Genomic DNA, 22168 nt, shown 5'->3' with positions numbered 1-22168 from the left:
AGGTCATATGGGAAGGACAGTACCCACAGAGTGAGGTCATATGGGAAGGACAGTACCCACAGATGACAGAAGCAGCGGAGGCAAGGAAGGACGGCAGCTCCCATTCTTGCACAGGTTTTAAAACCAGCCTTTATTAACTAATTGTAAGTAATACAAATATTCCAAAAATATAAACAGACTCTTAATGGCATCCTACATTTCAAGTTTTTGAATACAACAAATGTATCAAATCATGAAGCAGGGTGGTCAAGGATCCCATAGCCCGGTCACAGTGGGAAGCAGACCCCTCCCCTCCAAATGGCATCCTGAAAGGAGAAATAGGCAAATCTGGGGTAATTACAGGCAAAGAACATCACCAGTCTGGGAGGGGCTGTCCCAGGAGCTGACCCTGCACTGAAGGTGTGGGGTGGGACAGCTGGCCAGACCTGTCATCTCTTCTCCCTGGATATGTATTTACTAAGGTATTTTCTAAAGAGACAAAAGGGGACCTAGGGTATAGCTCAGTTGGTGGTGACTGCCTAGCATGCATGCAGCCCTGGGTTGAGCCAGCGCCACATGAGCCAGTATGTGGCCACACCTAGAATCCCAGCACTCAGTTCAAGATCATCCCTGGCTAAACAGTGAGTTCAAACACCTGCCTGGATTCATAAAACCCTGTCTGAAAAAAAAAAAAAAGAAAACAAAAAACAAACAAAAAGGACAAAGCTAAGGTATATATATAAAAAAAGGAACTGAGAAGTAGCCATGGTTAAGTAGCCCAAAGGGAAAACAGGCTAACCGTTCACACACTTAGCCAGGCTGACACACTCGGGCTGCACTGCCAAGAGGCCTCTGAACAGGGCAGGGCATGGAATAGCTGAGGATCCATTTCCCAGAGAACGGCTGTCTTGAAAGCCCCATGCTTTTAGTACGAAGCTTTTCTGAGCCACTGTTAACAGAGGGGGCTACACATTTACTAGAAATCTTTGGGAGGCAAGAGGGAGTGAAACAGGTCCCTGGTTAAATGAAGGCAAATTCACTCAACCTCTTTAATTAGGGACCCATGGGCCTACAGCGTCCCCTCTACAATGTGCAGAGTGGAAACCCTTACCTGGCCCTTTAACAAACTGGTCCTGTGTCCAAAGCTCCCCCTATAAGAGGGACACGAACATCAGGCTTTTGATTTAGAAGCCCAATCAGAGAGACACACTGTGTCCCTGAAGAGGCACCTTAAAGAGCTGAACCTGACAGCTGGGCGGATTCCTGGCACGGCTTGAGTGGGTGGATGCTAACAGCAGGCCAGGTGGTCTACTGACTCCTGAAGACTCGTTTGCAATGGGAAGGCCTGTGGCAAGCCTGGCGACAGACTTCAGGATGAGCTGGCTCCCCCCAGCCTTGCCCTGTTCTGTGCCTGCCTGAGTTCTCTGAGCAGCACCTCCCAACCATCACTTGCCCCTAAGACATGGAACTAGCAAGCAGGGCAGGTCCTTAGGTTTGCAAAGAGAGGATGGCCTGACGGTAGAGGACTACAGGTGGGAGGGGCTCTGATGACAGACAGGCCCAGAAAGCTAGGGCTCCTTGTGGAAGCAGCAGGGCTCTTCCATGAAGCCGCACTGGGTTTTGGTCAAGACTCAGACTCTAGTCTTTGCATATGCCCACCAGCAAGTGGTGGAGCGCAGGCTCTTCTTCCTCTCCAAGGTAAAACATGGAGACACAGAAGAGGGAAGAAAGGGACCTTGACATTCAACTCTGAGGCTCTTATTGCTTAATCAGGACTAGCCCTCAGAGCAGGCCTTGTGAGAGAACCCTCTCCTGTAGTAGGACCTGGATCTGAAGCCACAACCAAGCTTCTGTGCTCCTGGCTAGCACCTGGAGTCCTCTCCACCACCTTGGCAGGATCCCACAGGCACCAGCAAATGATTCCGGGGAAAATGGCATGAGCTTGGGGAGTCTGTTCTGCTGTGTCACGAAAGCAAAAGAGAAGGCGCCACAGTCTTGGACTAAGGAAGGAAGACTGCATAATGCTAGAAGGTACCAGACAGTCAGCTTCCACTCACACCACCAAGCTCCACCACCAGGATTTCTCAAAATGGTTGGTTCCTGAGGCGGGACCTAGAGGGTGGAAACTAAAAAATATTGTATGGCTCCTGAGTGGGCGGTGACCACACCTGAAACAATTCACAAACGCTGGCACCTGCCTCCAGGAAAAGCAGACATGCAGCTAAGAACTCCACCCAGCTCAGAGAGACCCTGGGGCAGGATTCGATTAAGGCAGTGATGCTGAGGTGGCACCTCAGGGGCCCCTTGTGCTCCGAACACAGCAGCACCTCCCTTCCGTTTTCAACCCTTGGAAGCGTCCTTTCTGCATCTAAAGCATTTAAGATGGAGAACCTAGAGAGCCCAGAGTGCAGGCCTGTGAGGACCTCACTTGGTCCTATTACCACCAGGAGGCATTTGTGCATTTGGCAAACAAATGACAGCAAGCCCTGCGACCCCTCAGTTCCGGGAAAGTAGTTCTCCCAAGGCCCTGGAGAGGAAGAGAACAGCCAGGAAGGACAAAGGCTAGATCAGACAGACAACTAGGACAGGACACCAGGGGAGACAAAATACAGAGTCCTGCCTGGGCAACAGGAGGGTTGCAGCAGCCTAGCAACCCTTCCTGTCCTTTGGAGCTAATGTCCTTGCATCAGCACCAGCACAGAATCCCTGAAGAGCACTTTCAGGATCTACAAGCAAGGAGACACACATTTTGCTTTGGACATTTGTTTCCCCTGTACCCTAGCACCTCCCATATGCATCTCAGGTCCAGGACTGCAGCTTGGCCAGATACAAACCAGGCCCACCACTCCATGTTTAGAAAGAATTTTAAAGGGTTCAAAGAACAGAAATCAGTTCTCTGTCCTCTTCCAGGGCAGGTAGAAGACCTCTTTCCCCAGGGAGTAAGACTATGGCTAGGGAACGAGAAGGCTGGCTTGGTGCTGGAGCCTGCAGAGACACAGCAGGACCCATTGACAGGCGCTCTGCTGGAGCCGGATGCAGCTTGGGGACCACAGGACCAGGCGAGTTTGAGTTCTGGCTCTGCATGCTCTCATCCTCCCTGGTTTGTCTGCTGCTGCTGGCTAGTATTTCATGTTTTCAGAAAGGTGTGTGTCTGGGGCATCAAGGCAGCCTCTGGCCTCTCCTTTCTCCTTGGCACAGGCCTTGTGAAGCTGAGGAAAAGCCACGGTTTGGCAAGAAAGCCTGCAATAGTTTCTATCACTGTAAAGCTGAACAGCTCACAGGTCAGCAGGGAGACACATGACTCGGACTGAGTCTTTGATCTTTCAGCTTTTCCCCTACTGGAACACTGGATAGACACCCTAGGCCATAGTTTACTTATGAGCGCTCTCTCTCTCTCCCTCTCTCCCCCCGGAAACCAAATATAGGGTGCAGACAGCTCTGGATAGGTCTCACTTGCCTGCTCTGCATCTAACCTGCCCTAAAGTCAATGACTTTCCAGCTCCTTCCAGACCCTCTGGGCAAGTGCTCCAGCTTCTGCTCGGCTGAGTCAGTCAGGCTGATCAGAAAGGCACAGTGTAGCAAAGTCCCCTACTGGGATGGCCGTTTCTTGGAAGCAAGAAGGCTAAGGGGCCCGCAGCTGCCCAAGGCTGGTGTAGACATCATCTGCTCCACTCAGCTCCTCAAAGACTGGGATTAGGTTCAGCAACTCTGTGTCTGCCATGTCATCAAACCAGGACTGCACAGGCACCTGGGGTAGGAAAAGGTGATGTTAATCTGATTTTTCCTTTCCTTGCCAGTACTACTGGAGGCTGCTGGGCCACACTGGGGTGGTGTCCTCTGGTGAAGCCCCTGTCCCAGCCCGAGGCCTTGAGGCCTTGTGACCACTCACTGCATTCTCTGGGTGGAAGATGTAAGATGCAGGTGAGTTGTCCAAGATGAGGGTTTTTCTCAGGTCCCTTCCCAGGCGGCTGAGGTCCTTGACATAGCAGCCCTGGTGGAACACACACGATTCCCGGAACAGGCGGGCCCGGAACACCCCACACCGGTCCAGGAGGTCTGTCACAGGGTCGGCATACTGGAAGAAGAAGAAGAGAGGTCTTAGCTTGGGTGCCGTGCTGGGTCCCCTGTGGCTGCTGCATCATCTCCTCTTCTTTCCTCCCGTCCTCTCTCGGGTACCTTGGCTAGGCTGGCAGTGAAGAGAACACATTCAAAGAGCTCCCCCATTCGTCTCAGGAACTCATCAACGTAAGGCCTCTTGAGCACATATACCTGGAGATGTAGATATAGATATAGGCTGTTGGAGATACTCCATGAGGAGGTAGCACTGTCCACCTTCCCACCGGCACAGAGAAGCCACCAGGCCTAGGTATCCATGCCAAGACCCTAGGAACCTCTGCCCCACCAAGGATGACTCCAACCAGGCTTCTGCTGGCTCAACAGGCCCAATCCTAAACTGTGAGGAAGGAAGGCACACCATGTCCCAGAAGCCATCTTCATTCCGGGGGTGGACCATTAGCTGCCTCCAGAAACAAGTAATCAAGAATAGGCCTCACAGATGGAAACAGCCTATCCTGGATTACTTGAATCCAGCCACAGCCTCCACAGCAGCTCCTGTGCTGGATCCCAGCAGGACAGCCTGCGTAGGCCCCCATCTGGCAAGGACCTCAATACCTCGTCAGACACATGCCCCCACAAGGCCTCTGTGAATGCTAGAGAAGGGCTCACCCCCTGTGAGGACTTTGCTTGCATTGCTTACAGGTTCTTCAGTTGCTCATGCCCCACCCCAGTCTACAATCTACTGCTTTCCACCTTCAGCCTACACAAGTGCTCCTCCTGTCCATTTCTTTTTTTAATGATTTATTTATTTGTACTTTATGTGAATTGATATTTTGTGAGGGTGTCAGATCCCCTGGAAGTAGAGTTACAGGCGGTTGTGAGCTGCCCTGTGGGTGCTGGGAACCTAGGACCTCTGGAAGAACTGCCAGTGCTCTTAACCGCTGAGCCATCTCTCCAGCCCCGCGTCCATTTCTTAAAGCTCTGTCTAACTACATCCTAACACAGTGTGTGCTTGCCACAATGTCCTCCTAGCCTGGGTTAGCCGTCAATTCCTCAGGAGAGCCCTCCCGGTTTAGCAGCAGCCACAAACTGCTCGAATCACCCTGCTGTTCCTCCACTTCACACACAAGCCCCCTCCTCAACCATTATATCCAACATGACCTCTCTACCCATTCTCTTCAGACCCACATTGCGCAGGCAGCCCTCCTCCTCTTCAATTTCACTAGTCTTTAATTCAAGCCTCTAGTAACCAGAAGTCCCTGCATGGATTTGCCCATTCGAAGGCCTTGTCCCATGGCTGACTAGGCTGTGAGGGATGACAGGCCTAGCCAGGAAGTTGTGGTGCAAATAGCTTGTGAAGGGAGATGGATTGTGACAGACCCATGAATGCCTCAAGCCATACTTTCCCTATGAATATCTATCTGGTCAGCCCATGAAAGCAGGTATCATGCCTGCTATGACATCTGCAGCAATGGTCCCTGACCCTCAGTCCCAGACAGAGCTGGGTATGCATGGCCAATGTCTACTGAGCACTTAAATGAACCCAGTGTAAAAACCCAGAGGATAGGACGTCAGGAAAGGGGGCATAGGAGAGGTCTGGGCTGTGGGCATGGGGAGGAGCTCCCCAGGCAGGGAACAGAGGCTCTTTGTTTCCTGCCTCTTACAGGCAGACACTGTTACCAAGGGGAAAAAAAGGGAGTAAACCCTAACAGTGCTGTAAAAAAAATGAGGCTCCTGTTCACTTGGCAGGGATGGTGATTAAGAAATGACAGTTATAGGGGCTGCAGAGATGGCTCAGCAGTTAAGAGCATTGGCTGCCATTCCACAAGTCGGGGCTCAGTTCCCAGCACCCACACGACAGACCTAGGGGATCTGACTACCTCACACAGACACACGAGAAGGCAAAACACCAATGCATATTACAAAAAAAAAAAAAAAACATTAAAAAAAGAAATGATGGCTATGACTATTATTTAAAACCAGCCTGGTCGATGCAGCAAGTTCCAGGACAGCCAGAACTAAATAAAGAAACTATTCCTCAAAGAGAGAGAGAGAGAGAGAGAGAGAGAGAGAGAGAGAGAGAGAGAGCGAGAGAGAGAGAGAGAGAGCGTGCGAGAGAGATCTCAGTCAGATCGTGAATGCAGGCAGGCTAGAAGGAGATATGGATGAGAGCTGGAGTGTTGAATCATTAATAAAACAGGAGAAGCTGAGGAAAAGGGATGGTTAATAGGTCACAATGACATATTTCCCATGAGGCTGGTGTTGCCTGGCAGATAGCTCACCTGGTGAGTGGTCCCCTCAATCTCTACAGGCACTATGAAGTCAGCATTGTTGATTGGCTGGAAAGCAGAAGTTAATGGCGTCAGCATGGCAGTGGACAGGAAATACCTACCATCCTCCTGGAGACAGCCCGCTAAACAGTTCTTGGACAACACAGGGCAAGTAGCCCTATGGCATTCTGGTTTTCCCTCCTCATCTGTCCTACCTGTGGAATTCTACCAGAGATGAATTCCAGGGTTCTGACAGGGTCTTGCTACACAATCCAGGCTAGCCTCTAATTCACGGTCCCATCAAAGACTTGCACCATTTTATGTCTAGCTTTTTCAAGACAGGCTTTTACTGTGCAGCTCAGGGCATCCTAGAACTTGTGATCTTCCTGCCTCAGGTTCCCAAGAACTGGGATTGTGGAAGTGCCTCCGCACCCAATTTAAGGCTTTCTTGTGTTAAGAAATATACTGGTAAGAAAAACCAAAGTGTCAAAGCAGATTTAACTACTATTTCCATGCTAAGTGGAGACAGACACAGCATGTAGGTAGTGATTTATGATGGGTGTGTGTGTGCACGTGCGTGTGAAGGTTCCTAACACTCTTCAGTATGGCCTCTGGGTACCTGTGACTTCAGGGTGGCCTGGCTCCTTCCCTCCATTACTTTTGTCTTCACCTGCAGAGCACCTCCCAGCACCTGCTGTAGAGCTCACAGACAGGTCCTGAGGAAAGAGGGGCCATGTGCTGCCTTACCTTAAAGGAACTGTGCACAAGGGTCTCATCCAGGTCAATGACCACACAGATCCGTCCTTGATCTTGCTCTGTCACCTCTGGGAGCAGGCAGGTCCCAGGTATCTAAAATCAGAGCCAGGCTGCTGAGATGTGCCCACCAAGAAGCACACCCACTCCCACCTCAGCAGAAGGCTAGAAGAGTCAGGCTGTATGGAGACAGTCACCAACCCAGGAAGACCCTGCTTAATAAAGGCAGAGGAAGAGGCAGCAGGTCAGTGTTAGCCGTAGAAAGCTGAAAACAGTGGAACCTTTGAGTGCTGGTCAGGGCTGGTGTGGGAGAGATAGCAGAGACAAGAGGAGGGTATGTGCTTCTCTCATAGCTTTTCAGGGGTCCTCAGCAAATACTCAGCATAAATGGCTTCCCAGGGTACAGGTGATCACCCCACATGCCAGGCCAGCTAGGGCCTGGAGGGTCGGCCAGAAGGACATACCTGATAAAACTGGTACTGGAGACATTGCAACAGATCCGACTGTGGAGAGAAAGGAGGTGCTGAGTGCCAACCTGTCAGCTCCGCCTGCCCTAACCAAGCCATTGCTTCTGCCTCTCCAAGACCCAGTCACCTAGCAGCTCCTCACAGTGATAAAAGTGACCGTTTTCTGGGGAGCTGGGCAGAAACAAGGAAGGCCTCCTCTCCATAAAGTGAGCACAGACAGGACTTAGGGACTCAAATCTGAACTACTCTCTGTGGTTAACCTCTGCTTAGTCCTTTAAACCTGGCTTCTTGCTGATAATGGATGCTTCCTCTTGCCTCCTTGGGGCATGCATCATGTGTGTAGGTACTGAAATACTGAGCACACCAGCATAAAACACTACTGGGGTGCCCGAGAATATGAAGGGAGACTGAATACAGAGAGCACAAAGACAGCACTGCAAAGGTTACACAGTGTACCAAGTGTTCCTAATGCAAATCTTGGGGGAAAAAAAAAGCTAGATTCTGAAATTAGAAAAACCTAAGATTGTCATTTGGGCATGTTTCTTTCAAGGACAGCTTAGCATTTCTCTATAGTAATATATGATTTTACATTTTGATTTAACTGTGCAAATAAGTCTTTCTTTAACTTTATTATGTATTTTTATTTTTTTAGGTATGAGCACTCTGACTGCATTAAGCCTTTATGCCAGCAGAGGGCACAAGATCTCATTATAGATGGATATGAGTCACCATGTGGTTGCTGGGAATTGAACTCAGGACCTCTGGAAGAGTAGTCAGTGCTCTTAACCTCTGAGTCATCTCTCCAGCCCCAGATAAATATTTCTTAATCTTACTAAGAATGCTCCACAAAAATTACCTGCTTAGTAACACTGTGAGGCTGTATTTACTCAGCCATCCCCACTGGACAAAGGGCTTTCTGCAAGCTGCTCCTGTGTACAGCCTGGCTCTGTGAACACAGCTAGACATGGCTGTGTCATTGTCATCACTAGGGCTCAGAGGAGGTGTTTAGTCACTGAGGTAAAAACAGCCACACATTTCCAAGTGACTCATGGTGGCATAGCTGCAATCTGCTGCAGGGTTTGCTTGTTGGTTGCTGCTTTTGTTTTGAGAAAAAAATCTCACTATGTAGCTCAAGCTGGCCTGAAACTTGCTATGTTGATCAAGCTGGCTTTGAACTCGGATCCACCTAACTCTGCCTCCTGAGTGCTATCAGGGTTATTAAGAGCATGGGCCTTTTTTAACTCCTTGGTTCGTACAAAAAAATCCACTTGGAAGGCAGTTTTGAGTACTAGACAATAATAAACACAGGCTTCAGAGCCAGAGATTTGCGTTCCAATCCCATCACTATCAGTGGCTAATTTGGGTACACTTATTACATCCCTGGACCTGAGCTTTCATATCTGCAAGCGATCATTCAGGGGTCCTGGAATCTGCACCATTTCAACTGCCCACCCCAGAGATGGGAAGTATCAGAAGGAAGACAGGCAACTAAGGGAAGAGAGGAAGGGCCTTTAGACCAGGGATCCTCATGGCCCCAGACCAGGTCAGAATGCCCACCCCAGCCTGCTACCTTAGCGATGGTGTTTGTCTCCTCCTTGTATGTGAGCTCGGTTGAAGAGCTTGACTGGCCAACATGCTGGGTATGGAAACAGCAGAAAAGGGCCTTGAAGATGTTCCGGCCACGGGGCTTCTTAGGTGAAGACTTGGAGACTAGGCCTGAGAGAACAAGGAATGACAAAGGTCATTAGCTACAGGGATATTAGTTCCTGTCAGCAGCTACCAAATGCACATACACCCTGTAGTCTGGGCTCTGCTGGAGTAGTCTACACTGCTCACTGAAATGCCACATACTAACAACAAAATGTGTGTGCATTTCCTAGCATGCTCCCTTCAGTGAGGAAACAGTAGTGGTCTCCACTCTCTGGTCTGAGAATGGGAGACCTGGGCTGCACAGGGCTGATCTTCAAACTCTGGTGGGTCTCGAGAGGGTATCACAATGGGCTGGGTATTTCGTGTTCTATGGCAGTACACTACCATCCAAATGAACCTGTAAGGCCCCAAGTTCTCCTGACCCAGTCTCTAGGAAGACTCCCAGTTCTAGGAAAGAAATCAACCATGATTCAGCTCCACGATGGCTTCCCTAAAACCTGGATCAGTGGCAATAGAACTGAGCCTGAGTTGCCTAAAATCTCAGAAGTTCCTCACAATGGGCTGGTTGAGATGTCAGTGGGGAAACATACTTGCCACCTGAGCGCCACCATATGGTAGGAAAGAAGAACAACTCCTTCAAGTTGTTCTAATGCTGCTTGCCCGTGCGCACACACACAAATTGAACAAACAAAATAATTCCCTCCCCAAGCCTCAGCTCCAAGACAGGAGGCATGTTAGTTTTTTTTCTCACGATTTCTATTTTTTTCCTAATACTTCACTGCCCACCCACTCTCCTCTCCTATTACAGGGAGTCTGTTGGAAAACAGATGGTTACGGCCCTAGGTCGTGCACATCCTGCAGCCTTCAGGTCTGCTTCTCAGACCAAAGCTGTTCTGCCCTACCTTGGCCACCTGAGCTTTGGAAATATAAAGTCACTTTAACAAAGTTTTCCAATGCAGTTCCTGAAAGACCAAACTGATACAAAGCAAAGATCATTACAGGCCCAGCAGCAATGGGCTTCAGATTGTCCTTTTCAAGTTGCTGGACTCCAGAAACTGTTCTGGTAACTGATATACAAGCAAGGAGCCGCTGCAAAGAGTATCGTGGCCAGGAGGTGGCACTGTAATCCAATTATGGAATGGTCCCCAGTCACAGCTTCCCTTCTGGGCGGCTGAGTGTCCCAGAGTGAAGCAGAGGACCAACTGTGCAGGCAAGTTAAGTGCCAGAAATGCCTCTGTGAGGGAAAGCAAAACAGAATGAACCCCCAGAGCTTCCCTATGTTATTAGGGGAGGCCACCTGTGGGCATCTCTTGATCCCTCAACATCAGAAGAGCCGACCACCCGATAGGGGATGTCGAGTTCTCTCCCCTTCTGGGTTATGGCCACTGGGGATCTCTCCAAAAGCAATTGAGCCGTCCCAGGAAACTGCCTGGAAATCTGGGCGTCACTTTAAAAACCATGAAGCTAGAGGACAGTTTTTTATGATTTCCTCCCACCTGTCTGTGGGTTCCAGGCTGTCAGGCCTGCAGGACAGTAAGCACTTTTACTCCTGGAACCACCTTGCTGGCCCCTTTGGCATCACTTCTAACCTCTTGGCTACAAATGAGGAACTAAGATTTCTTTGGGCATTTTGTCATAAAGTGTTTCTGCCAAAGCAGTCTCAAAGACCAAATTCAAAGCTAGGCCCAGTACTTAACAGCAGAGGGATAAGAAGCTGTCTATCCCTTGGAAAGGAGCAGCCTTCAGACACTTCCTGGTCATCTCTGCAGAAACCAGAGGGAAGGGGCTGCTTCCCCGTCTGCCCGTGGGCCCACGTTGAACTCTACTTTCAGGGACTCAGGACAGAAGCTGACACAGAGCTCCAAGATCGAATCTGAGCCTTTCCCCTTGCTCCATGGTTTCTTCAGGCATAATCACAACTGAAGGCTTAACCCAGTACAGTCTTTCTTAAAAGGGCACACAACCCAGGCCTTTCCTAAAGAGAGGCCACATCAGGCATGTGCTCAATACCTTAGTGTAGTAACAGGCACTGTAAAGGCAAGGGTAAAACAGGCAGCTGGATGGGGTCACAAAGAGGCCCAATAGGCACCAGCTTCCCAGGCCTAAGAGAGACCTTGAACTCTGCAGGGGTGAGGGGCTTCTGCAAAGCCTGAAGTGACCAACAGCGGCTGCATTTCAAGAGATAACAAACACAAACACTGACCTTGAGGGCAGGCTCTCAGAGCAAACACCCCACACCCACAACTGTGTCGGGGGCTAGTCTACCGACCCTGTTCTCTTACAGGTCCTGTTGCACAGCATCCTTACGTTACAAACACTACCCTCGAGGGTCATCAAGGCTGAACTCAGCTTCCCCCAACATGGCTGCTTCCCCTCAGGGATAACAAAGGCTTTGCCTGTTATATTCCACAGCCTTTGGCCCCTGGCTGGCAGGTGTTTAATAATTTCACCAACTGTCTGACTATAGGGCCTCCAGCTAAGCCCTGGAGAAGCCTGCATTTTTCTGTCATTTCCCAGAACTGGGAACAGAAAAACCTTCACGTGAGAGAAAGGAGGTACTGAAGTAGCTGGGTGACTGTGGCTTTCTGGGCCACAGACAAGTTTACAGACCTGCGTTGAGACCCCTGCCATCACAGCCCCCGATTTGCAGGAGGGAAACTGAGACAGTTCATCAGTCTGTGGGGTGGGGGTGCCATACGGAGGTATGACGGCATAATCAGAATTTGAACCCAGAGCCACAACTCTCAGGCATTTCCCATCAGCCTCTGAAAGGGACACTGGTGCATGTCCATGCACTATTGCCAGGCTTGGGCAGAGCCTTTCAATAGCTCCTCATAGTCCACACTCTGTACTGCATCCCTGAGAGCCAAGAGCAGGCTAGTTCCCCGAACAGTTGTCATGGGGAGAACCAGTCCACCTCCCCCGAAGAGGAACAGGGGCAGGCACAAGAGTGATCAGGTATGAAGGGATTTTACAGTGCACAGTATCCCCGACAAGGAGGTAGTGTCCCTGGAAAGCTGCTCAGCCCCCTCCCCACCCGATCCTCTCTATGATCCTGCCTCTGATTAGTACCTGCTCTTTTTGCCCTAAATCTTGGGATGTCTGAAAAGGCCAGCAAAGGCACAATGGGAAGCCAGCCCTGAGCAGAAGAGACTAGAAGTCAGCACCTGCTTACCAGCCCTCCAACTCAAGACTGCTGGCTTCCTACTGAGGCAGCCTATAGAGAGAAGCAGCTAGGGAGGTGCCTCTCTATGGGGCTGTCTGGCTGGGGTCCAGGCTCTGCCAGCTACCGATTCAACCATGCACCCTTAGTTTCCTTGTCCATAAACCGGGTTAGTAGCAAGACCTCATTCAGGTTAGCCGAGACATACGATAAGGTCCTGGACAGCCTCTAAAACGGAGTAAAAGCAACACTTTTACTGGCAACAGCCTGGGCCTCGACTCCAGGCATCAACATGAATCGGAGTTGACATGAGTCTCATTCCAGAAGCCCAGCAACAGGGGATTAAGGGTTTCCTACTCACACCATATGGTTGAAGTTCAAGGTCAGACAAGGGAAGAGTGCCTGGGAGAAATCCCCCCACCTACTCCCCAATCCACCAAAGAACTCGTAAACTGTAGATGGTACTCTGACATGACAAGCATCACTTGCCGTGAACATTGCCCTCTCCCCGTGCACCCCCACAGCCTCAGTAAGAACTTCTGCCTGTAAGAAGCATGTGTTTGCACATATGTGTGCACATGTACAAATGAACCCTGGCCTTACCAGGATAACATTATTTTTAACCTTCTGAAGGTCAGGTCCAGCTACCATGGTTGCCAACAACACAGCTTTGGATCCTAGGAATACCTCACAGGAAATCCACACAGCCTTGGACTAGACAGAAAGCAACTCCTTGAGCTATGGGACTTTAACAAGACCGTTCCCGTACAAGGACGGTTCACTCCCCCCAACACCCCCAAAGGACCTCCCAGTTCCCATCCCCCATAGCAAAGGGCAGGGTTGACTCCCACTATAAAATGGCCTCTCTGAGTGGCCTCCCTCCCCTTTGCTATTGGAGGAAGAAGAGTATTTGGAGCATTTCCGGCCCTTCTTGGCCTGCTGCCTGGGCCCTGCAGCTAAGACACATCTGATTGGGGTTCCCTGTGGAGAGGAGTCCTCCCAGGTTGTCAGCAAGAGGCATCTGTGTCTTGGCTAAGGACTTGCTCCAAAGTGCCAGATATATAGAAGGGTCCCTTGGACCAGCAAGTAAGTGGGTAAGGAGACAAAAGAGGGTAAGAGATGCCGAGACAGCTCCACGGGCCCAGAAGACTGCAAACAGCGGGAAGGTACACCTCTTGATCCACAATGCCCAACCACAGATGTGTTCTTCTGCTAACAAGGTAGACAGGGCAAAAAGAAAATGTGAGTTTCACTGCATGGAGTTTGCGGCACAGGACTCGGCTCACACCGGCCAACGTGACCTACGTTGGACACTGGTGGTCCCCCATCCAACAGTGTCTTGGTTCCTCATCCCTGGGCAAGAGGTCGCTGCTCCTCTTTCTTTCCTGTGTATGTACCTGAGGCAGCCCAGGTAGTTCAAAAGCCTGCCTGGGCCTAGCGCTCTTAGGGCGGGGTCAGTCTGATGCTACCAAGCCTCACAGTCAAGTCACCCTCAGACCTCTCGGGGTCTCTGATCTCAATTTCAGGGACCTTCCCTCAGGAAGATCTTAGTTTTGGGAACAAGGATTCCCAGGCACCTTGATTTCAGAAGGTGCCTCCAATTGAATTATTGGCAAGAAATATAGGCAGCTTCAATATTAAAAAAAAAAAAGTTTAAAGGTGTGCTGGGGGGGGGGGCGCAAAATAGCAGGTTCTGGGCCAGCAGGGACAAATCTGAAATGCCATTCAAAAAATTGTCAAGAGCTAGGGCCTACCTTGCTGCACACTGTGCCAGCTAGAGCAGAGGGACACTGCCGGGTACTACATGGCAGTGGATGGCAGGCAGCTGCATTAGCTCTCCCATTCCTGAGGAGGACAATAGGCTCGCGGGGTGGGCTAAGAGAAACCTGACAAGCAGGACACAAACATTACCTTGGTGGCAGTTCAGTGCTGGTCTTGGGTCTCTGCCCCAAGGGCTTTGGGGAGAACCAAGAAGAACCAGTCTCTTCTCAGGCTTCCTTTGTTGCCTTAGGTTGTCAAACATAGCAGGAGAGCAAGCAGAACCAGGACAAGGAGGCACAGGACGGAACTAGCAGACCCTTGGATCAGTGAGCAGAAGAATGGCTACCTAAGGTGCTACTGGCTCTGAGAGCAGGGGTGAAGTTCAGTGGATTAAATCTCCACCAGTAAAAATTAAAATAAGTTAATTCTGGCTTTGGCACAAGTACTGCATGTGGCCAGGAGCCTCAGTTTTTTCCATCTGTAAAATGGCAAGAGGACCACTAAATCAAAGAGAGAGAATTTTAAGGGCTTCTGAACGCGCTGGCATAAAATCCCAGGCATTAAGATCAGAGCACTGCCAGTCTTGGGCCTCAGTCTTAGAAGGTTCACAGTATGACACCACTGAGATTTATTTCAGAGGCTACACAGCAGAACGAGTGGGACAGGGACAGGTCTGGGAAATGGCCTTTCCTGGAACTCCACAAAGCTGATTTGTCTGCGTGTCTCTGCCTCACAGGCTGGCCAACCTGTTCCCTTTTCGGTTCGGGCCTCCACAGTGGCTTTCTGCCCACTTTCAGGACCCCTGTTCCTCCCCACTCGCCCCTGTTTCCCCTATGAGACCCAGCCAACAAGAACACACTTTTGTATTCCTGAGCAGTTCTCTGTAGCTCTGGGTTCATCTGCAGGCCAATAGGGAAAGTCTCCCTGCAGAGCACTCTGGGAAGTGACTTCAGAGCTCGGCGTAACAGCACCACCACCAGCAAGAGGGCCCTTGCAGGGCCTGGGCAAGGGTGGCTTCCACAGGCCAGGCCAAGCAAGACTCTTCAGCCCTCAGCAGACTCCGCCTCCATCTGGCAAGTGGGAATCACTTCTATCTCCTAAGGTTGCTGAGACAAAACCCTAGTCAGAGCACCAGACCCACGCGAGTGCTCTGTAAATACTGGCTGTGGCTATTCCTGAGTAAGCAAGGACAATTGCTCTGCCCATTCACACAGAAAACTCCTCCAGTTCCCAGAAGAACCGCAGGCTTCCTGAGTGAATCTGGACCCTGAGGGGAATCTGCTCAGGGCTGAGCAGGCAGTTGGCTTCTCTGCTGAGCTTCCTGGCTCTTCTCCCAGGACACCTGTCAAGATCAGGGGGAGCATTTGGAACACACATGCCTGGCCCACCTGCTGTGCTCTGAGTCAGTGGGTCCCAGGTGTGTGTGTTGGGGGTGGAGGGCTGTATTTTTAGTAAGTGTCATAGGAGACTCTGACGTGCATGTCCCTGGCTGAGCGCCAGAGAATTCTAAACCCCTTCCAGGATTAGAAGTCAGTTCAGCCAAAACCCCAGCAGCCCTCTCCACATCAGACCCCATGGGTTCAGACCCTCAGGTCTGGGAGGAGTTGGACTTGAGTCTGGTTTGCCTCAAAGGTCACTTGTTTTATTACAAAACCAAACCAAACCCCAGTCAAGAGGTCTGAGTTCGCAGTACCCCTCTTCCCCTCAGTCACTAGGGAGGAGGGGCCTCCTTCTGCTGCTGAGCAAATAAGAGGTGGACGCACTGTCCCTTCCCATAGACACACGTCTATTTCTCATTGAGCTGGAGCCATGTTTGCTCCCTGGCAACAGTGCAGGTGGGTAAGAGCAAATTCTCTAAGAGGCCGGACAAGGTGGCCAGCCTCCCTCTGACCCCAGCACAGGCAGGAGTTTATGGGCTCAGTCTCAACACTACAACAAAACAAAGTGGGGTATGTGGATGAGAAGAACCACTAGAAGGGAAAGGAAATGTCAAGTCCACTCAGATCAGGTTCAAGGCTAATTGGTAGGAAAACTAACCAATAAAAAGAGAACACCCACTCCTGCCCAGAGAGAGGCTGTGGTGTCCACAGGAGCCACACTGCAGGAGAAGGTCTCATGAAGGCTCACTCTGGCCGGAAGGGCTGGATACTCTGACGGGAGCCCGTTCTACTTTGTCTCCCCCTTGATGTCTACTGGTTTCTTCCTAACATCTGCCTGTTGCATGTTCATCTACATCACAGCTGGGAACTAGCTTTCAGTGATGAACATGTGAGAGAAACATAATCAGAGCCCCAACCACACCTTTTCTCAGTCATTTCTAGGCACCTCAGAGCCGGCCAGCTTAAGATACGATAAAAGCAGTTTAATGCTCTCTCAATGTGTCCTACGCTCAGGCCAAAGTCATAAAGGCCAAGATTAAGAATATCTACTTGTCTGGCAGTGGTATGGCACACCTTTAATCCCAACACTCAGGAGGCAGAGGTAGGTGGATCTCTGTGAGTTCAAGGCCAGCCAGCATGGCCTACAAAGCAAGTTCCAAGACAGTCACAGCTACAGAGTGAGAGAGACCCTGTACTCGTAATAAAACCTATCTTCCTCATTGTTATTAAGAGTATGTAAAAGATGGCTCAGCGGTTATCAGTGGTTAAGAGCACTGGCTGCTCTTTCAGAGGACCAGGTTCAATTCCCAGCAACCACATGGCAGCTCACAACTGTCTATAATTCAAGTTCCAATAGATCTGACACCCTCACACCAATGCACATAAAACAAATTATATATGTATGTATGTGTGTGTGTGTATTTATATGAGTGTATCTACAAGAAATCTGAATCTCGCGGAGCTCATTAACTCCCAAGGCAAGTGAAGACAGTGGCAGCTATTGGTAGTTCCATCTCTAAGAAGCCAAACTTCTTCCATGGTTTAGAGACTCTTCAGGAGGCACAAGATTCCAGCTCCCACCCCACCAAGTCACACAGGCAAAGAAGCAGTCTACAAAAAGTCTGTGGAAGGCTCAGAGGCTAACCCTTCCAAGAGGCCAAGGCCCTCCGCATCAATGTCCCCTCAGACCCTTCTTTAGCAGAAAACCCAGACACTGGGTACTGTTTATACAGTGCGTCTTTGGGGATAAAGCAGGAGGGCAGACAACAGTCAAGCCGCATTTAGGAAACAATAACCACCAACAACTAACTTCCCTACACAACCCTTGGTCTCACTTCCTCAGCAATCCAAGAATCAAACATCCCAAGACAGAAATAAGGGAAGAGTAAAGGAGGAGATGCTGTCTGATGCACACACTTACACACTGTCTCTCTTTCCCATACAAACATTTCTATTAAGTCTCCACAGAAAGGTTGAGAGCACCAAATCTTGTTAGAAATTTGTCTGTCTAGTTACTCCCCCCCACTCCTTTTTTTTTCCCCCCAAGGTAGGGTTTTTCCTTGTAACAATCCTGGCTGTCCTCAAACTCACAGAGGCCCCCTTGTCTCTGCCTCCCAAGTGCTGGGATTAAAGGCATGTGCCACCCACTGCCCAGCTACTATTTCCTTCAATAAAATGCACTAAGGACTGACTGGGAAGGCCTCCCAGAGAGTCAGCTGTCACCTCGTTTAACTGCTCCACCTTCTCTAGATGCATGTGAAGGACACAGGCCTACCCACACATTGCCTCTCTATCCTCAGGGCCCTTTTCTTTTCTAAGATTCATTTACTATGTATAGTGTTCTGTCTGCACACCAGGAGAGGGCACCAGATCTCATTACAGATGGTTGTGAGTCACCCTGTGGCTGCTGGGAATTGGACTCAGGTCCTCTGGAAGAGCAGCCCATGCTCTTAACCTCTCAGCCATCTCTCCGCTCCCCCAGGGACTTCTCACCTAGACTCTGAAGTCTTGCTTAGTTTAAACCTCTCTAAGTCAGCTGGCAAACCGCAGGCCCAGCACATTTACAAACTCTGTTGCCTAGGAGAAGCACTACCTGGGTTCTTACCATGCAAACAAACACTAGCTTAAAAGGCCTCAACCAGATTCCAGGATAGTGGAAATCCAAAGATGATCCAGGAGTGCCTCCACGACCAGGACCGCTGTCACATCCCATCCTTGTAGACTGGCTGAGGAAGACCTTACCCAACACAGATGCTGACAAAACACGTTTCAAAGCTTTTCCTGGTAAAAGCTTAGCTGCATCTGCAGGCCTCTTACGGGAAAAGGAAGACTTTCCCCCTTCTGTGGAGAGCACGAAGAAAAACTTGTCACCATGGGGCTGGAGAGATGGCTCAGAGGTTTAAAGCACTAGCTGCTCTTTCAGAGGACCTGGGTTCAATTCCCAGCACACACACAGGGCTCACAACCACCTAACTCTAGATGCAGGGGATGGGACGCCATCTTCTGACCTTTGTGGGCACTAGGCACCCACACATACAGACATACACGCAGGCCAAACACTCATACACGTAAAATAAATTTAAGAAAAACTTTCCATCATTCTGCTTTTTAGGGATAGCAGTCTTGGAGAAGAACCCTCAGTGTAACTAGCTTCCAGACCCCGCCCAGTTCCAGATGTGAGCACAGCAATCCAAAGCTTAGGTCACTCTTCCGAGAGTGGGCACAGGATCGTCCCTTAACAAGTCGTTTCTGGACCCCCCCATATGTTGCTGAACTGAGGAGGCCTTACCCCTATCTCACATTGGCCTATGACAGGGTGGAGCCTTGTTTCCTTTGCTTTCCCCCATCTAAGCCCAAAACTGGGCACAATCTCCCAGCATCTGGGTGACATCCTCACACGATGCTGTAGTAAGTGCCCATTCTTGCCAAACGGATACTTATATTTTTGATGTCATACACAACCAGCTCCTTGCTGTATCAGGGAGCCATTTCTCCCATCTGCCTGGAAAGATGATCCAATTTTGATGCTTTTATCATCAATGACTTCAGCAACTTTGTTCCACTTCCCCTACTGTAATTACTTTTGAATCATCAGCACACACCAGGCAGTCTTTAAGCTCAGAGAACAGAATGCAAAAAAGGAAAAAATCGGCAGTGGTAAACAACTTCACTGAGAGGCCCCTTGAGCCAGAGGCAGCTTGCTTCTTTCTGAAATCAACTCCTTAATAAACTGTTCCACAGTGCTCCCTCGCTCTTCCAAAGGTAGATGAGGGCTGGCTGGGTAGGGGAGGTGGTGAGAGAGGGGAGGGGCAGAACTCCTTGAGAGAAGATTTGCTCCCTCCCGCTGCTGTGCGTTTTAAGATACAGGTTCTGTTTGTAAATGATGTGCAACTGAGCTAGTTGGCTGGTTGTCGGTGCCCAAGCAGTCCAAAAGAAAGCATGCCCCCCATGCAATTAAATTTACAAGGGGGGGGGGGGACGACGACGACCAAGAAGCAAGCTGTTGGCTTGAGGATTCAGATTCCTCCAGGGAGAAGTTTGAAGGACAAACCACATACACAAAAAAAGAAAAAAAAGACAGAAAGAAAACAAAAACACAACTCCAAGAAAATCAACCAAGCCAGCAACCTGACACAGTCAGGAACTCAGCTGCTCAGCTCTGCGCCAAGGCACGGTCCAGATTCCCGTCTACCCTGCTGTGGTCCTGCCACCCCCAGGAGACCCTGCGGGAAGGATGAGGACCGTGGGTGGGAAGGAAACACACTCAGGCTCTCCTGGTTTCCCACGACCCCCCCTCCTCTTATGTCCTTGTCCATCCTGATTGCTTCACCTCTGCCTGAAGCTTGGGTCCTTTTCCTGGGGTGAGGTTGTGAAAGGGGCTGGAAGACTCTGGCAGTCAATTATAAATAAACACAGGCAGCCTCCCTTTGCAGTCCTCAGCACCGCACACAGGCCAGCAGAAGAGCTAAAGTTGCTGCCTGGATCACACAGCTGGGTCAGCGATGCAGTCCAGAACAGGGACCCTGGCAAGGAGGAGGGGGTCTTCCTGGGGCGAAGATCTGAGCAAGCAGGGCTTCACCCCTCCTCAGCACTCGCCGCTGCTGTAGAGGGCCGAGAAAGACGAACTGCTCCCCTTCCCCCATCCTACTGAGGAATTCCAGAGAGGCTGGGATACCACGGCGGCGGCTTTGCCCCTAGGCTAGGCAAGTTAGGTAGAATCCTTGGAAAAGTGAACTCCAAGGAAAAGTGACCTGCTGATTAATATTAATCAATAGGGGGATGAGGTCCTGCACCCAGGCCCCACAGCTGGCAGCCTTCCAGGGTCTAGGCCTCAGTCTACTGAACTGTGGCACGGGCTTTTTATGCCTCCATTAGAGTACAGAGAAAGGATAGCAGCGCTTGGGATTTGGTCCCAAGAGCGTGCTCTCACTCAGCCAAGGAGCCAAGTGACCGCAGTCCTGGGAGTTCAGTAGGATTTAAAAAAAAAAAAAAAAAGGCAACAACGCTAGACCTTACACTCGGCGGAAATTTCTACCAGCTATTTTGGACACAATTCTCAGATGAACGGAGGGGAAGGGTAAGAGTTTCAGGGGACCCCACTGTGATCAAACCCAGCGATTCCATCTTCCCGGCCCCAACCTCCTCCCCGCCCCCGCGGGAGGCCGAGGCCTTCGCTCCAGTCCCCCAAGCACACCCCAGAGTGGGCCTGCGACACCCCTGTCTTCTCAAATTCGACCCTCCCACCTCTCAGCCCCCATAAAGGCGGGGGTCGCAAGCCCCTGCCCACAGACAACTCGCACTTTTTTGCTGCGCGATTCAGAAACACGCCGGGTCCGATGCCATCCGGCGAATTATGTAACCACGGACACCGCTCCCGGGCTAAACAAACGCGGCTCTGTGTTTGCGTGCAGCGGCGGCCCCGGGGGAGCGCACCGGGCAGGGAGGGGCTCCGGCCGGGCCTCGAGTCGGGCTCGTGGGCTCCGCCGAATCGCCCGAGTCCCGCGCCCAGCGGTGACCGCGGCCCGACCCCTCCCCCACCGCCGCCCCCGCCTCGGCCCGGTGAACTTCGCCCCGAGTCCCCGCGCGCCGCCACGGCCGACCGCCCCGGCAGCCCGGGCTCGCGGGCCTGCGTGAGAACTCGGCTGGCGGCGGCGTTCCAGCTCGGGACCCCCACCCCCACCCCGTCCCCTCCCCGCGGCCCCCCGGACGGACGGGCGCGCCGCGGTGAGGGGAGAAGAAAAGTGACCACTCCAGAGCCGCGGCTCGGGTGGGGGCGGCGCGGGTGGCCTGGCACGCCGCGCGCCCCCGGAGTCTCTGTCCCCGGGGGGGAGGGGTGGCCCGACGGGTGACAGCTGCGCGGATGACACCCTCCCGCTGGGCGCTGGCAGCCCGGGCCTCGCTCGAGCCCCCCCACGGGGGTCGGAGTGCCGACGGGTGCGCCGGGGCTGGCTGACCCCGGGTCCCGCCGGATTCTCCCGCCTCTCCTCGCCACGGGGGCGACGCAAAGTTTTGGGAAGTTGCGCCCCTACCTTGCTTGGTGAGCACCAGGGCGTCTTCTCTCCGCGCCTGGGTGATGATGGAGCCGTGTTCCATCTAACAATCCCGCGGGCCCGGGCTGGCTGGGCGGGAGGACGCGCGGGCGGGCGGCCGGGCGCGCGGGCGGGCTGGGGGGCCTGGGCGGGGGCCCGTCGGGCTCCGGCTCCCGAGACTCCGACTCCCACAGCTGCTCACATCCCCCCCTCGCGTTTCCTCCCCGGGCCGGGAAGGGAGGAGGCCTGCACAGAGGACAGACAGCCCAGGCAGCGGCTCCCCGGTGTCCCCAGCCCCGATCCCCCGTGGCAGCTCCGGTCTCCTCAGTTTGGGTCCAACATGGAGAATCCGGAGCGAAAACAAGAGGAGGAAATGGGACACGGGGCGGTTTCCAGGCTCCCCCCTCCCCTCCGTACTCCAGATAAACAACCCGCGGCTGCAGCGCCCACCCCCGCGCTCCTCCCCGCTCTTGAACCGGCGTCTCCACGGCCTGCCGGCGCGTTCCGCTCCGGGCCAGCGTCCTAGGCCCCGGGACCCTCCACCAGCGAGCGGCAGGGGCTGCGGACCTGGCAGAGGTTTGCTATTTTGTTACGGAAAAAGCGAATCCCCGAGGGGGGTGGGGTGGCGGGCGGGCAAGGCTGGCGGGGGAGACTTGAAACC

General features: G+C 51.9%; 1 protein-coding gene across 2 annotated transcripts; it reads right to left on the bottom strand.

Annotated features, from left to right (window-relative positions):
- Nucleotides 1-111: 111 nt before the first annotated feature.
- Ctdsp2 (CTD small phosphatase 2) lies at nt 112-21875 on the bottom strand. Of its 2 annotated transcripts, XM_087902072.1 has the most exons (8): nt 21508-21870; nt 9096-9241; nt 7523-7561; nt 7053-7154; nt 6318-6374; nt 4156-4248; nt 3869-4054; nt 112-3727 (listed from the first exon to the last, which is right to left on the bottom strand). In XM_087902072.1, the coding sequence occupies exons 1-8, from the start codon at nt 21569-21571 to the stop codon at nt 3602-3604; spliced, it is 813 nt and encodes a 270-aa protein (XP_087758198.1). In that variant the 5' UTR covers nt 21572-21870; the 3' UTR covers nt 112-3601. The 2 variants fall into 2 exon arrangements, with proteins under 2 accessions (XP_087758198.1, XP_087758199.1); XM_087902073.1 differs by lacking the exon at nt 7523-7561 and having other exon boundaries at nt 21508-21875.
- Between the last annotated feature and the right edge of the window lie 293 nt (nt 21876-22168).

The sequence above is a fragment of the Myodes glareolus genome, chromosome 26, assembly GCF_982192425.1.
Source record: "Myodes glareolus chromosome 26, mMyoGla1.1, whole genome shotgun sequence".
Taxonomy (NCBI): domain Eukaryota; kingdom Metazoa; phylum Chordata; class Mammalia; order Rodentia; family Cricetidae; genus Myodes; species Myodes glareolus.
This window is presented reverse-complemented; position numbering and strand designations above follow the sequence as displayed.